The 18,264-nt window shown below is 31.0% G+C and overlaps 1 protein-coding gene across 5 annotated transcripts in view; it reads right to left on the bottom strand.

Moving 5' to 3' along the window:
• The window catches only part of LOC149554800 (uncharacterized), a 309,622-nt gene extending 306,645 nt beyond the window's left edge, over positions 1-2,977 (bottom strand). For 3 of the 5 annotated variants that reach the window (XR_016364417.1, XM_089828797.1, XM_089828798.1), the window contains exon 1: positions 2,636-2,810. Coding sequence is in view for 4 of the 5 variants with exons in the window: in XM_089828797.1 (XP_089684923.1) it covers positions 2,636-2,683 (48 nt within the window). In the remaining variant the exon portion in view is untranslated. Of the gene's footprint in view, positions 1-2,621 lie in introns of all 5 variants that reach the window. The other 2 variants (XM_089828801.1, XM_089828800.1) reach the window with 2 other exon arrangements.
• Positions 2,978-18,264: the final 15,287 nt, after the last annotated feature.

Here is an 18,264-nt window from a genome sequence, read left to right as displayed (position 1 = left end):
GATTCATGCTTGTCTAAGTCTGTGAACAATCCATCCCTCATCCCACCTTTAAATGCATGTACCTTGATGAACATATTGCAGGAAGTGTTTCTCTGTGTTAGCATTACATAAGCAAAACCTGTATATAGTGATGTCATTTACTGTTCCTAGCTGTCTGTCCATTTGTTGCTCGCATCAATCTACCCTTTACTTCTGTCCCAGCCATGCATTAAGCTTTTTATTATCTTTTGCAGCTGTTTTAAAAATCCACTAATAGCTTAGTTATTTGTCTATCCTCACAGTTGGTTAAGTTGTCAAACAATTTATATCTAGCTACATATATAGCTGTCTTCATTTTTATCACCCCTCTTCCATTTGGACTATGGTCAGCTATTTAACTACACCTGGTATGTCCTCATCACCTGCTTAGAGAAATTCTCCCAACTTCACCAGATAAATCAAAACCACCTTATAGTTGCAAGGACAAGCCATGAGAATATAGAATCTGTTGTGGTGTGAAGTGCATGTAAGCCACTAACAGTAACAAAGTAGTCCTCAAACGGATACAACCCAAATGTTGTATGAAAGGAGTTGGAGCACATAGGATTGGAATATCCAAGAGACTGAAATTGTTTGCCAATGCCAAGAATATCCTTGCACGAGGAAGTGTGGCTCAAAACTTTGATGATTTGCACTAGAGAAATTTGGATTGAAGGGATGTTCGTGTACTGAGGACAGCATTTGATGTGGAGCATGGAACTCAATCACAAGAATTGTCAGTTAGGAAACTAAGTACAAGAGATGCCTATACTGAAGCTATGAAGGGTTCATTCCGGATCTGTGAGGAAGGTCCCTTAGGATAAAAATTCACTATCAAGTTATCAACAAAGAATCAGATGAGCAATATGAAGTTCATCATCAGTTTGCTTAATTTAAAACTGGCCCAAGGAAAAAGATTGAACAATAATTGGAGCAATAGGAACAAGGTTGCTTACAACTAAAACTTGTTTTGGAGCAATTCTGGTCCCAAATACAATATCTCCACAATGGATATTGCAGCCAACTATTTGTAGAATGTATGGTCCCACACGATTACGATCACAAGGACTCTATAGAGAGGAACAAAGTGAACTCATCCATTTACAAGACGACTTAAGTAAACCCAACAAGCTTGGTAGTGTAGATGAAGCGAGGCTGCTAGACAAAACCACTAGTGTGATGTTGTATGGTCATGTGGGAGGTGTTCAACCAGCCTCTTCATGTATCTCTCTGTCCCTTACAGCTGTTTCAGCTGTCAAGTACTTTACATCTAAATACCTAAACCTCCCTCTTAATAGTTCTCAATCCACAAGGATTAATGACTTCAAATGACAGGATTGCCACTCAAATCCAGAAACGAGAGGAAGTAATAAGGCCTTCCATGTGAGAGTGTGGCTTAGTCAACTCTGCATTCTGCCTCGTACTTCTATTCTCACTTGATTCTAGTTATTTCAAGACTAATTTAAGATGAACAGTTTGGGAATCCTTAAGATTCATACCCACTGTGACTCTTATGTGATGTGACTCTTATGTGATGCACTTTTTAAGTTATTAAAATTGTTTTACCCAGCTTCCTAATAAAAGGAATGGCAATAAAATGAATTTAAAGTCCAATGACTACTTCATTATAAACACGTTCTATGGGTATGAATCAGTAAGCATGTGGGATGGTTTCTTTTACCATTGTTTGTTTTATTTTTAAGAAGCATCTTAACCTTCTTCTCAATGTATTGACCATTGGTGTCAAAAAAACAACTACTACTCACTCAACTCGATCCTATTCCCCCTCCATGGATGGTTGCGTTTCGCCCATCTCCAAAAAGTTACTTCGGTTCTTGAATTTTCTCTAAAAGCCTCCAATGGCAGTTCTTCAAAATGATCAATGTACAAGTTAAGCAAATTTCACCCTGGTACATATAAATTCAATTCCACTCACCCATAAACAAACAAATTTAAGTCAATTTGCTTCAAGATAAACATTCCAAGACCTCGCTCAGTTCAATTTGCAACCAAGACACAAACAGATTGGTTCTGCCTAATGGCAAAATAAATATACTATAATTTTTGACAGTTACTTTAGATTGGTTCACATTATATACATAATTACTTAACACAAGAAGTTTACCTGAACTCACTTTAACACAACCAAATCTCGTTGAATTTGCATTAACTCTGCCAATATGCCTGTATTGCATTACCACAAACAAATTGACCAGATTTTATTTTAACAAAGACAGACTTATCTAGAATTACTCTAGCACATTAAAAAAAAGCGATAAATAGTTTAACACAAACAGAATTTATCTTTAACGGGAATTGACTAAATGAAATTATGTTAGCACACACAAATGAAACTGAATTTCCTTCCATAAGAACAAATTCATATGAAATCGCTTCAGAGCCAACAGATCAAGCTGAATTTATTTCAAAAAACAAAACTATCACACACGTGATTAAAATTGCCATTACGTGTCGAAAAATAGAGATTCGGACATTTAGAGGAGTGTTCTGTCATTCATGGCCAAGTTTACTGAAATAGCCTAAACCAGCTAGCGAGGTCAAATGGAAAAAGTAAAACTACGTTCATAAAAATGATTCATTACCATTTTTAAGCCACCTGCTGCAATAACCTCGCTATTTCCAGTTCACAACAGAGAATCATCATCTATTGCAAATCCTGCAACCTTGTGCAGTGGTAAAGATTGTGGTTTAAACTAAACCGCTAACAATTTCTAAGCATTTACATTTACATATGATGATTGCTCTAGTGCCTTGTCAACGTTCCCTTTCTATAAATAGTTGGATTTAATTCCATTCTCGTCGAGGCCCTTCCCACTACGGCAATTGGCTTCGTTTGTACCAAAAAAGTACATTGCCCGTGTAAAGCTTGTTCAATGAAACTGTGTTTTCTTTTGCTTTTTAAAATTCGTTGTACGAAGCATAAAAAGTTTAGTCCAGCCAGTAGATAAGGGTGAAACAGCGGGTATAAACGAAAAGACGATCTTTTGCCTTCAACTATTTATATCTGAAAATAACAGCCTGGATTATGCTGTTGGGCTTTTATCAATATTAATTTGGAAGAAATATTAATTAATGTAGGCGGCGGACAGTCGCCAGAAGAAGCCAGGAATCATTCCTGTTCCAAAGTCAAATGGATGTCATTTTTCGTGGTATTATGGCCTCTAATTATATTTTGTATTTCAAAAGCATGTGCGTCAAAGGTTTAGGAGAGAAATAAAATCCAATAATAATAATTGTAAACGGTATCTTTTTCCCTCAAAGTTATGCTTAAATTTTGATTAGTACAAGTTTGAATGTCTACAATTATTTCATAATTGACCAACACTTTTAGGCACATCTAAAATTTGATTGGTCTCATTGGTCTTTGTATATATCTAGTAGATTGTGTTGTTTTTTAATTCGTTATTAGTCCTTTTTTCCACATATTGAAGACAAATATTTCTAAATAAAATTCTAGATATTATATTTTAAATTATTCATTGTTATTTTATATTAATTATAATATATATTTTTCTAAATTATTTATTATATGTTTATATTAATTTAAATTGAGGATAATATAAATTTAAGAAATTTGTTAATTAAATTAGAATTTTTTATATATTAGTTTTAATAAGTAATTAGCTGAAATGAGATTTATTATTATTATTTATTAAATTGGAAACTACAATTACTATATTACTTTAATTTTTTTATATATCATTAATTTAATATGACAGATATATTTTTCTATATTATTTATATTAATTTAAAATTTATCATATACTTTTGCTAATTTTATAGTAACATATTTTAAATAATAAATAAAATCTTTCTAATATTAATTAAAATATATATTTATTACGTCGAGAGATGATCTATACAATGGCAGCACAAATGCCTAGCACGAGAATATGCCAAGATTCTTTGTCAATAAAAAAGAATTGGGAGCAGTTACAAACTTCCAAATTAAATATTAAAAAAGAATTCCCAAAATAATAGCTGGCCGAAATAATAGGAAGCCAAATGGAGGCCGAAATAATAGGCTCGAAAAAGTAGGGCCCGAAAAAGTAGGACCCGAAAAAATAGGGCCCGAAAAAATAGGGGCGAAATAATTTCAATATGATTTTTTTTTTTTGTTAAATATAATTTTGCATGCACATTCATGCTTTTTTTTTGCGGGGAGTGGGGGAATTTGAAATAAATTCGTGGAATGTGAAGAGACGTCTGTTGGGGGATATGAGGAGCCTCTCAGAAGTTATAAAACCAAGGCTCCTCATTTCATTTTCATTTTATGTTTTTGCAGGAAGGAAGAGGTGGAGGTTATTGGAGGATTAGATTGGAGTTTTTGAATAGGAGTAAATTGAAGTTTTGGAGTAACATTTTTGCAGGTGAGATTTCTATTTTTTATTTACATTTTCATTTAGATTTAGATGTAGAAGTAAATTGAAATTCAAAATTAGTTATAATATTCTACTTTGATTTATATTTCAATTTTAATTAATTTCATTTAGATTTAGAATTCTGTTCATATGACCAAAATTGAGGCCACTGGAGGACCTGTGCAGAGTTTTTCGTGGAGATAAGCATGTGGGTATTGAATCAAGGCACATTAGGCCTCTTGGAGATGTAATTGCGGTGACTTCCATGGCTTTTTGAATCGAATAGAGCAATCTAAACAATCTCAGATCTGAAATTCTTTTTTTCCTTTTCAGCCGAAGACAGAACAAAGATTGCTTGCAAGAAATTTTGCAGAGTTTAAGATTTGATTGCTTATGGCCGACTATTCTTGGTAACTGATATTTCTATTGTGTGCACGGGAAGTTTTAATCTATACAATTTATTTTGTGCATTTAGTACACAAACTAAAGAATGCATATGCAATCAATTTTTTTATCAATCTTTATGATAGCTTTTTTTTTTAAATAGAAAATAGAAATTATTCTTTTATGTATGTAGAAAAAAATTAGAAAGATTTTATGTATGTAAAAAATTAAAAGAATTCTATATACATCTAGATTTATTGAAAAGAATTTTATTTACATCTAGATATTTTGATTGAAATAACCATAATGTAAAAACAAAATATAAAATAGAAATGTTAATATATGTATGTAGAAAAAATTAGAAAGATTGCATGCATCTAAAAAAATTCTATTTACATCTAGATTTTTTTAGAATGGAAAAAAATGGATAATAGAAATATCAGTTGCATGTTTGTAGAAATAAATTAGAAAAACATGTATCTAGAAATTAAAAAGATTCTATATGTGTCTAATTTTTAGATTCTACTTTATTCTAAACTAATTATTGATGGAAATATATTTTAAAAATGTTTATGTAGTTTAAAGTTTAGATTTTAATTAATATGTATCCAAATAGGAAAAAGAATAAATATTTTATATATATGTAGATTAATTTCTTTTTTTAAAATTTACAAGTAAATGAGTACTTTATTCATTTAAAGTAAACAAGTTTTTAAGTAATATATTTTAATTTTAGAAATATATATTTTTCATAATGTTCATTTATTATTACTTATTTAACATACTTACTCAGACAATAGAAATGATATTTTATTAACTTTGAAATAGGGAAGTGTTAAGCAAGTTTGTTTACAAAACTACCAAAAATATATTTGGTCTTTGATCAAATTGGAGTTAATATTAGAAATATAAATATGATCATTAACAATTAAGCTAAATTCAGTTCAAAACAATAATGTTATTTAAATTTAAATAATTTTTTTTGAAAAGAATTCTATTTACATCTACATATTTTGATTGAAATAACCATAATGTAAAAACAAAATATAAAATAGAAATGTTAATATATGTATGTAGAAAAAATTAGAAAGATTGCATGCATCTAAAAAAATTCTATTTACATCTAGATTTTTTTAGAATGGAAAAAAATGGATAATAGAAATATCAGTTGCATGTTTGTAGAAATAAATTAGAAAAATATGTATATAGAAATTAAAAAGATTCTATATGTGTCTAATTTTTAGATTTTACTTTATTCTAAACTATTTATTGATGGATATATATTTTTAAAATATTTATGTAGTTTAAAGTTTAGATTTTAATTAATTTGTATGCAAATAGGAAAAAGAATAAATATTTTATATATATGTAGATTAATTTCTAATTTTAAAATTTACAAGTAAATGAGTACTTTATTCATTTAAAGTAAACAAGTTTTTAAGTAATATATTTTTATTTTAGAAATATATTAATCATAATGTTCATTTATTATTACTTATTTAATATACTTACTCTCAAATCTAAGACAATAGAAATGATATTTTATTAACTTTGAAATAGGGAAGTGTTAAGCAAGTTCATTTACAAAAATACCAAAAATATATTTGGTCTTTGATCAAATTGGAGTTAATATTAGAAATATAAATATGATCATTAACAATTAAGCTAAATTCAATTCAAAACAATAATATTATTTAAATTTAAATAAAATAAGCCATGTTTACTTTGAAACATCAAACAACTAATTAACTAATACAATAATTAAAATAAATGAATCTATTATGACATAGAAAAATATTTTCGAAGTATAATTTCTTTGTTTTTGAATCAATATGAGTTTTTTTTCTACTTGAAAAGATAAACCATCCTAATTGTCATCCTTAGTTAACCCTAACAACAACCCCTACCTTAGCCCTAGCCCCAACAATGATGTACAATATAACTATAATCCAACATTAAACTATAATTATAGCACTAAAACATATCCCTATTGATATAACGAAAATCTCAGTCCAAACCATAATCTAAACCAAAAACCTACACACTAATATTGGTTATAGTCCTAACCCTAAAATCTAACCCTTAACCATAATGTAAAAAAAAACTCCAAAATATTGATCAAAATCCTAAACCTACCTATATGGATAACCATGATATTAAACTCTAAATCCAGTCCCAAGGTCCTAACCATGGTGTAAACCTATAACCGAACTCTTAAAAAATTTACTAATCCCTGATCCTAATCACATTCCCAACTTTAAACTTGAACCATAAACCATGGTTGTAACCATAATCATAAACTTAAACAAAACCCTAACCCTAAAGGTACAATCATAAAATTAATCATAGCTTAGACCCTAATCCTAGCACAAACCACAATCATGACCAAATATAAATCTTCACCTTACCCCTAATCATAATTTCAATGTTAACCCTAACATTAGTTTCAATCCTACCATGATATGAACCCTAATATAGACTTCACCTTGATCCTCACCCTAATCTTAAGTCTAATTAAACCCTGACTAAAACCTAATCTAAATGATATATCTAACTATAATCCTAACTGTAATTATCATACAACCCAATGCTAACCCTCATGTATATTTAATCCCTAATCTTAACTCTAAATATTCTATAAACTCTAGAATTGACCTTGATTCTAACCATAACCCTAAAATCTAAATTGTAACCATAGCACGAAAGGTGGGGACCCCCGCTACATGGCACAATTCTGGGTATTGGAGCCTTGCAAAAGCACTACAGAGTGAGGAAATGTCATAAAGGTGACATGTAGTAGCATGATGCAATTTTGGGCTTTAGAGCATTGCAGAAACAATGCAGCTTAAGGAGGCGCTAGAATGGAGACTCATGGAAAGAAGAGGAAGACATTCATGTCGCTGGCAAAAAACTATGAAACGAGATAACATGATGTCTTAACCTCCCACAAAAAATGCAAGGTTGATCCCAAGGGGGAATTTGGTTTCCCCAAAAATGAATGATGGTCATCGATGAAGGTCTTCCTCTCGAAATAGACGGCATAGATGCATCGTGAATCCTCACCAATGAAGGATTAAGTCGCAACCGTCGATGTAGATTCTCCCCTCAAAAAGGATGACTGAGATGCAACGAGGAAACTCCTCCCAGTGAAGGATTAAATCACATTCGTCGATCAAGATTGGCTTTATTTCCAATGGATGACTAAGATGTAGTGAAGAGATTCCTCCCAACAAACGAAGCAGATAGCACAAAAGGTGTGAACCCCCTCCATGTGGCACAATTTTGGGTCTTAAAGACTCATGAAAGCATTGTGGAGTGAGGAAATGTTGGAAAGGCAATGCGTGGTAGCATGATGCAATTTTGGGCTTCAGAGAATTGAAGAAACAATGTAGCATGACGATGCATCAGAATGGAGATGCATGGCAGCATCTTGTGCAATTCTAGGCTTTAGAGTGTTTCAAAGACACTAGCATATAAAGAAACGTTAGAATGGGAATGCATGGCAACATCTTGCACTTTTGGGAAGATGGGAAGATAGCTCGTGAAGAAATAAGAGTTATCGAATCTCGCAGCATGAATCAACCCGACCAAGAAAAAATGATCCAGCGTGGTCAATGAAGAAACCGAGCCAACACAAAATGTTAGCTGCCAACTTTAGCGATGTTAACCCTCTGCAAAGAACCTATCCCATTTAAGGTCTCTCAGATCAGACATCAGTGATGGGTTGAATAAGGGGAAAAAATAGCACACAATGCCCTCCTAAATGAAATTCTAAATGTAACACTAATAACCACAGTCCTACTTCTTTCCTTAACCTTATCCATGAGCGTGGGAATATACATATTATTGTATAGGGCACCTTATATAATAATAAATATAATCTAAAATCTCAACCCTTACTCCCCTCCTAACTATAACTGTGACCATAAGAAAACTTCTAAATATAACCCTTCCTCTAACTCTAACCCTAACCCTAACCCTAACTATAATTGTAACCCTATCCCTACCACTAATTGTAACCCTGAATCTAACTCTACCATAATTGGACTTTAACCCTAACTATAACTATAACCCTAAACCTAACGCTAACCTTAACCATAACCATAACCGTAACCCAAAACCTAACCCTAATCGTAGCTAGGATTCTAATACTCTGTCCACCCCTAACTCAAACTATAGCCCTAACTATACCTCAAACTCTAACCGTAACTCATATTCTAACCCTAAACCTAACCCTAACCTTGACCCTAACCCTAAGCCCAAGCCTAAGCCTAACCCTTTGTCTACCCCTATCTCTAACCCTAACCCTAACCCTAACCCTACCCCTAAATCTAACCCTAAATCTAACTCTTTCTGTAAATCTAACTCTACCATAATTAGACTCTAACCCTAACCCTAACTTTAATCTTGACTGAAACCCTAACCCTAACCCTAACTCTAACCTTAACCCTGACTCAATCCCCTTACCCTAACCTTAACATTGATATAACTCTCTCTATATATAACCCTAACTCTAAATATAAACCTAACCCTAACCCTAACCCTAACCCTAAATCTAATTCTAACCCTAACTGTAAGCGTAACCCTACCCCTACCCATAACTCTAACTGTAAATCTAACTCTACCATAATTGGATTTTAATTTTAACCCTAACCCTAACTCTAACCCTAACCTTGACTCAAAACTCTAACCCTAACCCTAACTCTAACATTAACCCAACTGTAAAATTAACTCTATTGGTAACTCAAACCCTAAAACTAACCCTAATTCTAACCCTAACTCTAACTCTAGCTCTAGCTCTAACCCTAACTCTAACCATAACTCAAACTCAAACCCTAAACCTAACCTTAATCCTAACCCCAATTATAATGCTCTGTCTACCCCTAACTCAAACTATAACCCTAACCCTAACTCAAACTCTAACCCTAACTCATACTCTAACCCTAACCCTGACCCTAGCCCTAACCCTAACCTAGAACCTTACCCTAACCCTAACCCTAACCCTATCTATAACCCTAATCCTAATCTTAACTCTAATTCTAATCCTAACACTAACCTTAACCCTACCCCTAACTCTAACCATAAATCTAACTCTACGATAATTAGAATCTAACCCTAACCCTAACCTTAACCCTAGCTCAAACCCTTACCCTAACTTTGTCCCTAACCATATATCTACGTATGACTATAACATTTTACATTACAATATCCCAAAAATAAAATATATATTTTTATCTAAATTAAACTCCTTATATTAAATTTAAAATAATATTTGACTCAAACCTTAACCGTAACCCTAACCTTAACCATGAGCATTACTCTAACCCTAACCTTAACCATAAACATAACTCTACACCTAACTCTAACTCTACCATAATTGGACTCTAATCCTATCCCTAACCCTAACTATAAGCATAACTCTAACCCTAGCCTTAACCATGAGCATAACTCTAACGTTAGCCTTACTATAACCCTAACACTAACCCTAATCATAACCATAACCATAACTCTAACCCTAACCTTAACCATGACCATAACATTAACCCTAACCTTAACCATAAACATAACTCTAATCTAAACCATAACCATAACTCTAACAATAACCATAAACATAACTCTATCCCTAACCTTAACCGTAGCTCAAACCCTAACCCTAACTCCAACCCTAACTCTAATGCTAACCCTAACCCTAATTCTATTCCTAAGGTTAACATTAACTATAATGGTAACTTTGTCCCTAACCATATATCTATGTATGACTATAACATTTTACATTACAATATCCCAAAAATAAAAAATATATTTTTAATCTATATTAAACTCCTTATATTAAATTTTTAAAAATATTTTGAAGCATAATTTTATACTAACTTCATACAACTCTAATTAAAAATTAATTAACAATTATAATAACCTTATCAAAATAAAAAATAAAAAGTAAATATTTTTCCTATTGTGCCGCGACTGCCACTAGCTATATATACCTCTATATATATTACGCCGAGAGTAATCGTTCTCGAGGCGCCTATTTTTATTTTCATTAATCCCAACTTCGATTAAAATAACTTTGGGATTAAATAAAAATAGGCGCCTCGAGAACGATTACTCTCGGCGTAATATATATAGAGGTATATATAGCTAGTTATATTTAAATCGTATTAGATATCAAACTAATTGAAATATTTCAATTTAAAAAATTTAATATCCGTTACTGGGACTCGTAAAATGTAAAATAAAAAGTATTAAAATAATCAAACCGTTGATTAGAAAACTAATCTGACAGGTAGGGTAACCGTTAAATTCTAGACTCACTTGCATGGTACGGAATTATATTTGACAAAACATGCTTGATAAGTCAGCCACTTTTTTCTTTTTAATGTTTTCCTCATTTAATATTTATGTTTACTATTCGACTTGTGTTTAAAAATCAACGGCTGAAAATGCGTGGCCATTGACAGGATTTTGTTCGTTCATTTTTTCCTCCTCGTCCATGGTAGTTTAATAAGCCGCTGTATTCATTTAAGACTGTTGAGCAGATCTCGTCCGTCCGATGAATCTTTGTTGACCCACAAACAGCGTGGAATATCCTGATAGAATAATCCTGTTTGCTTGGGGGAGTACGTAAGCATTGGAGGAAAAAAATAATATCGGCCTGAAAACAATTCTATTATAATTAAAATGCTTGAAAGCCCTTTTTAATTTTTTTCTCCTTAATTAATGTGTTATTAGTATTTTTTTTTTAAATTTAAAAATTATAAATAAGTCTTTTATATTAATTTATAATGGATAACAGTAGCAGTTTAGTTGATAGGATTGTTGATTTTTAACATAGTATCGATTTTTCAACATATTTCTACAATTTTTTTTAGCAATGATAATTGTTTGTAGATTTTTGTTATATGATTTTATTGAAAATGTTCAACTATAAAGAACTAACTCATTTGAGTTGAACAAAATAGTTATACAAAATCATGAGCCATTAATATAGTTGTTGTAATGAAGTTTAATGTCAATTAAGATCACACCAAAAACATCATCGTATGTGAATCACTATTATTCTGATATGATTTATGGTTTTAGCATCAATACAAGGTTGTGACTTGTTCGCTTGTTGAGTGAGAGATGGCTTGCATGCAAAAATGTAATGTAAGGTTAGCAATCAAAGGGTTGTATCGTGGGAAAGAAATAACAAACTTGAAAACACATATTTTTATGAGTGAGAGATACATAATGTTTATGTTTGAACTCCTCCTAATATGTTTGTGACTCTTTATGCACCACGTTAAATATCAGAAATACATGAGATGTCTTAAAAAGCACGAGGTACAATAGAATGTTAATGAATTTGAAAGAGTCTAAGAAGCCATATAGATGGGAATGTAGAATACCATTAGCATAAGAAAACTAATGGGAATGTAGAATACCATTGGCATAAGAAAACTATGAGAGTGTGTGGCTCATAAGAATAAATGTCTCACTCTCCAAACTATATAGAAAACATAATTGAAGACAAACAAGGGCTGTGAAAAAACTACTTTCACAAGAATGTTAAAATTCAAAAGAAATAAAAAAATATCCAATCTGATAGAGAACAATCTAACCAAATTTAAATGAAACTATAATGTCTTGTATTCTACTAATTTAGAAGTCTCATAATATTATTTAAATACTAATTACCAAATGCACATCAATTCATATAGACTCTTGCTCTTATATTTCATCTAATCTTTTCTTTTTAATTTTGTTATCCATTATACATCATAGAAATTTTCTTTAATAGAGAACAAGGAATCAACATTTAAATATGAACAAATGAAACTTATTTTAGTTGAAGCTAAAGAAAATTTTAAGGGTTGATTGTCATAACTAAAGCTAATAATAAGAATAAAGATTCAGAAAATATTTAAGAATCGAGAAATTAAAAAGTGCACACATAATGTTCAACCAATAACAAGATCAAACTTGCTAAGACATATAAAGTATCGATCCAATGTGAATCTTCACACGACATCATATGTACCACAAAAAACTTTCATGCTAGAGTGCTCGATGTATCTTAAATTATAGGGATTCAATGTATGTAACCAAAATTGTCAATCTACAATTGATGTGAATCCAAGGTTATGATATTATTAATTTGTAGATAAAATAGTACAAAGAGTTTGAAGAAGGCTTAATTGTAACGGTTTTGAATATTTAATTGAAACAATATTTCAAATCTTTTCAATGGCGAGAAACTTTCCAAGATGAGGACCTATTCCATGGATTCATTGGACTAAAAACTATAACACAGTTAGCAAGTTTTAAATTTTTTTAAGGAAAACTAGAAAGAAGAAAAATAAATTTATTTTGGCAAGTTGGAAAAAGATAAAATTAGAAAATTAGAAAAGTTTCACTATTAATATTAAAAAAGGAAATTTTTATTATTGAAACTTTTTAAGTATATATTTTATTAAAATTTTATTATTTATAATTTAAGGAGAAAAATTATTAAATGTATACTAATTACAATAAATATTATTAAATTCAATTCTTTATAAAAATATATATATATTATGTTGTAATATTGATTATAAAAAATAAATTCAAAAATATAAACTATTTTATTTAAAATTTTAAAAAATTAGAGTTCATGGTATTATTTACTATTAATACTATATTTTTAATTTGATTAATAAATTAATAAAAATCACAAAGAATTTTAAAAATATTATCTTTCATAAATTTGATGTTTTGGTGAGTTTTGTTGTTGTGCCTATTATCAAACTATAAAAATTACAAGCTTTCAATATTTTGATGATTTTTGTTTTTTTTAATCAAATTATAAAAATTAGAAGCTTGTTTAAATTATAATTAATTAAAATAGTCAAAAATAGTTTTTCTTTTTATAGTTGGGGCTAACAATTTTCCAGTGAGATATTGGAAAATACGGGAGCAAAGCTCCCATATATAAGCCTATCCACATAATTTTAAAAATTGTTCTTAATTAATACAATCCTCTCTCTCTAGATGTAAAATATATATTTTATTTTTTTGAATATTTTGACAAGTCTCTTATTTTAAATATTATTTTTCTTTTAATTATTTATTAAGATTTTATTAGAAATATTTATTAAAAAAAGATGAGTGAAATTAAATTTTCTATAGATCTATTTTTTTCATGTGATTTCATACTGTGATAAAAAAAATCTCTAATTTTTAATTTAGGTGTGAAATCAATACATTCATGATCTTTGACCTTGTCTAGTAAGATGAAAGTAATATGTTTGATAATATTTAGTTTTGACAAAAGCCTAACGACAAGTCAAGAGAATATCAAGTCAAACCTCACCAATTTCATGGTGTTTATTTCTAGTGTTATCGAGATGTTACAAGATTTTTGTGCATTATCAAGTTGACGTAAATGACGACACAATAATTGATTCAATCATCACCAAACATGTTCTCCAAGACGTCAAAAATTCTCCGAACATATCTTGAAGACATTTGCATCATTAGTAATCATCGATTATGCCAATAATCACCCCCTTTGGCATTGATGGAAACACTTAACAATATCAACAACAATAATTAATAGTTGATAAAATACTAACATGTTCTTGTTGAAAGTCTTAATAGGGAAACTAAGATACTGAGGGGGAGTGAATCAGGATCTGCAACACTTTAAACCTTTTCACAATACTTTAGTGCATTCACCAATTTTACCATCTCATATCTAATACATGCATAACATAACTTGTAAAATCAAACTGTAATAACATGTAGATCTAATCTATCAATCACATGCATGAAATGTAAGCACATACAAATATTTGGTTGCCTAGAAACCCTCCAAGTTAAAGGTAAAACTTGGGTGGGATGACACCCATAAATCTTCACTACTATAGTAATAAAATTAACCTTTTAGGGTTACAATGTTGATCAGTTTTGAAGATCTACCCTATGAGGGGTCTACCTTGCTAAAGGTTGTGAAGATTGTTAGGTCTTACCCTGTGAGAGGATTTTACACTTACAACAAAGTAAGGACTTAGTCAAAAGATTTACAAAGATCTATTAAGACCACTATGTTAAGAGATTATTATTTACTCAATCTGTCAAAACTAATTCAGTACCTAATCCTTGGTCTACTCTGAAAAGCTAGTTTTGGATCTCCTCTCTTCGATCTAATTTGATCTCTAATCTGATATAGCTTTATTATCCTTCACTACTTAATAAGGTCTCTTCCTCTATTCTACAATAACAACACTTAACTCTTTTTCTTTTTTTTGCAAAGTTTGCACTTTCATACTTAATTTGCTTCTGTAATCACACGAATAGCTTGCTCACTTCATCTCCATATTATAAAATAGGTTTAGATCTGCTCTATTTAAATATTTCTCAAAGAGTTTTCTAGATGCTTCCTTATTTCACCTCTTCATCATATTGGTTGATCACAACACATAGGGATCAGTGATCCACATCACAGAATGTGTAGTAGCCTTTGTAACAACCTCTACAAATATTAAATATCGTGTCAATGTCAGCTTAAGATAGTTTCCATCAAGGTTTGCATCATTTTTATGTTGAATGTCAATTCTATGTTACTCAGCACTTATTGTCTCTGATACTTGTCATTCACTATTCTCATTGTTGATGCTTGGTCTTGTATGCACCCTAAAATGGTTGCCTAGACTATGGGCCCCCATTGCAATATTTTATTTAATCAATCCAAATTATTTTCCTTGATCAAATTGTAATTAATTTAATTATTTCAATATTTCCTAAGGTTTGATCATCTTATTCTAAGTCTTATTTAATTAAAAGAAAACTTCTCTTTTAATTAAATAAAATAGCTCCTATTTAATTAAAAGAACTTTCTCCCTTTTAATTAAATTAAATCCTCACTTAAATATCTCTTTTGATGAAAAATAAAAATAAATTAAATAATAAATCAATTTTCTCTACACATAAATGCACATATTTCTAAGTGGGATACCTTAATTTCCTCTTTCCACTTTCTTTCCAAACACTCCTCTTTTGTCATTGGTGGAATCTTGTCTCACACAGATCAAGCTTTATTATCTCGTATTGGTTGTGAGAAGCCTCCCACCTCCACACCTTCCTTTATAAGGAGCCCTCTCCTTCTCATTTGGGGGATGTTAGTTGCTATAGTATTGTTATGTTGCAAGTTTGGAGAGCGATTTTGCAGGAGTTTGAGCATTAGGGTTTGAGCCTTAGGTTTTGGACATTAGAGCTTCATTACAACTTCTCTCTTCTTGTCTTCTTGTCTCATGCACCCATGGTTTCCATCATCATGCTTTATCCTTTCATTTTCATATCAGCTTAGAGTCATATTTGCTTTCATTGATTAATTTTGCATTGTTATTTCCTTTCACGGATTAGATTTCCTTTATTACATTGTTTTGCATTGTTATCATTTAGATTAGCTTGAATATTCATTTGCATGTATATTTGATGACCATGGAGACTAACACTCTTGCTTTTTCTCTTTGAATCTCTCATTTTATGGTGTACTTGCATGGGCACAGACTAGGTCAAATTGAGGGCCTCCATTACAAACCCTTACACTCCATGAATAGAGAGCTATGAGTCATCATTTGAGACATCATTCTTGAGCAATCTTGGATATAATGATTCATATAAGTGTGTCAACATTCTAGCACATAGGTCTCTACTATGCTCGAGACCTTCTGTGTAACTCGATATCAATGTGCTTGGACTTCTCAGCAATCATTAGGCTCGGCTTATACTAAAAATACTCGACGACTAAAGACTTTCACAAATCTTATAGAGCTTGGCATATACATGTTTATTTAAAAGTCTTTATATGACACTACCTATTTAGAGTATCTCAGTCATGGTGATGACCAACTCTGCCTAGTATATGACTAAGTGTTTGACACTAATAGACAACAATAGTTAGAGATACCAACAATCTCCACCTTTGACATTAGTGAAAAAAATACTTTGTCATAATTACATCATTACAATGATAATATGAGTACTCCCCTTAAACCTATGACTTGGTTGTTATAGAACTACAAAAAATTTGATTGTTGTCGAATGAATAAACAATGAACAATACAATAATGCATCAATGTATATATGTATATGGCTCTAAGTAATCTAATTATTTTAGTGTCATACCATATTTTCCTTATGAACTCTAATCTTTGAATTCTGATTCTGACTCTGACATTCTTATCTAATGTTCCCTCTTGTGATCATTTTCCATTCAAAATATGTAATCATCATTACGTTCCCCCTTTCTTTTTGTCACTTATGGTTGATGTTGGAGTTGAATGGGTGGAATCAAACCGTATTCTTCAATGAATGGTTTGCGAACCTAGTTAATCATGGAAAGTGCATGATCCCAAGTGGTTCTAGGTTATTTCAAAGTATGATTTTGCAACTCAATCTAGCTGCCAATCAAACAAACTATTAACAACCAAAATATTATAATCTTATTGTATAAGATCTTTTTTCTTATTTCAATTCATGTTGCATAACCACGAAATGAGGTATCAACATAGATTGGATAGATATCAATTTTGACCTCATGTTTCTATTAGTTATCTAAAGCTTGACCAATTTTCCTTGACAATACAATTATTTATTGTAGTGTCTAGAGTTGGACTCAATTGACCATTAAATGGTGTTGCTTGTCTATTACATGTCAGCTTGAATCCATTGGATGTTGACTCAAAGATTACTTGTGAACCTTGGCACATCACACAAAATATTGTAGAAATATTGTAATTTTTCTATAAGTTCCTTAGTATTCTAAATAGATTCCTGTAATTTAACTTATTCTTTGGCAATGGTTGTTGAGATTTTCTCCACAACCTTATTTTCAAATTTCTTGGTTGACAAAGCCATCAACTTTTCATTTGCATCTATATCTCTAGCATTTATTTGTTCTACAATATGTACAAGCTAGGAAATAATTGGGGCTTGCCCACCAAAATTATGTAAATCAAAACCATCAACAAAAATGTCCTTTATATCATGCAACACTTTCTTTTGTTGTTGCTACCTTCTCATCTCTTCCTATTTCTTCTTTTTCACCAAAATTTCTTGTAAAAAAATTGTTTGTTCAAGAGTAAGATTTTCCAAATCCCATTTTGGTATCTCAATAACTTCATCTAGACTAACTTGAATATCTAGAGAGCTATCATTTATTGCTTCCCCTTTCCTTGGTGAGGGAGTGTTTCTTCTTGACACTGCTTTTTTAGATGGTGAAGGGATGTCACCACTCGGCCTGGCTTAAATTTTAGTGCTTGAAACAACAAGAGTAACATTTGGTACTGCTATATTCTTCTCCTTATTTTCCTTATTTTGAGGTTCTAACACATTTGGTCTTGCTTGACCTTTGGTACAAATATCTACACTTGTGCCATTACTTGTTTCCTCTACCTCTTGCATTTCTTCCTCAGCATCTAAGGGATTTTGTTGCTTGGCAACTAGAGTGTTAGGTGTG

Source organism: Cupressus sempervirens, chromosome 5 (assembly GCF_028749045.1).
Source record: "Cupressus sempervirens isolate cs-2001-9-10 chromosome 5, ASM2874904v1, whole genome shotgun sequence".
In the NCBI taxonomy this organism is placed as follows: Eukaryota; Viridiplantae; Streptophyta; class Pinopsida; order Cupressales; family Cupressaceae; genus Cupressus; species Cupressus sempervirens.
Note: the sequence above shows the minus strand (reverse complement) of the source record. Positions and strands in the feature narration are given on the sequence as shown.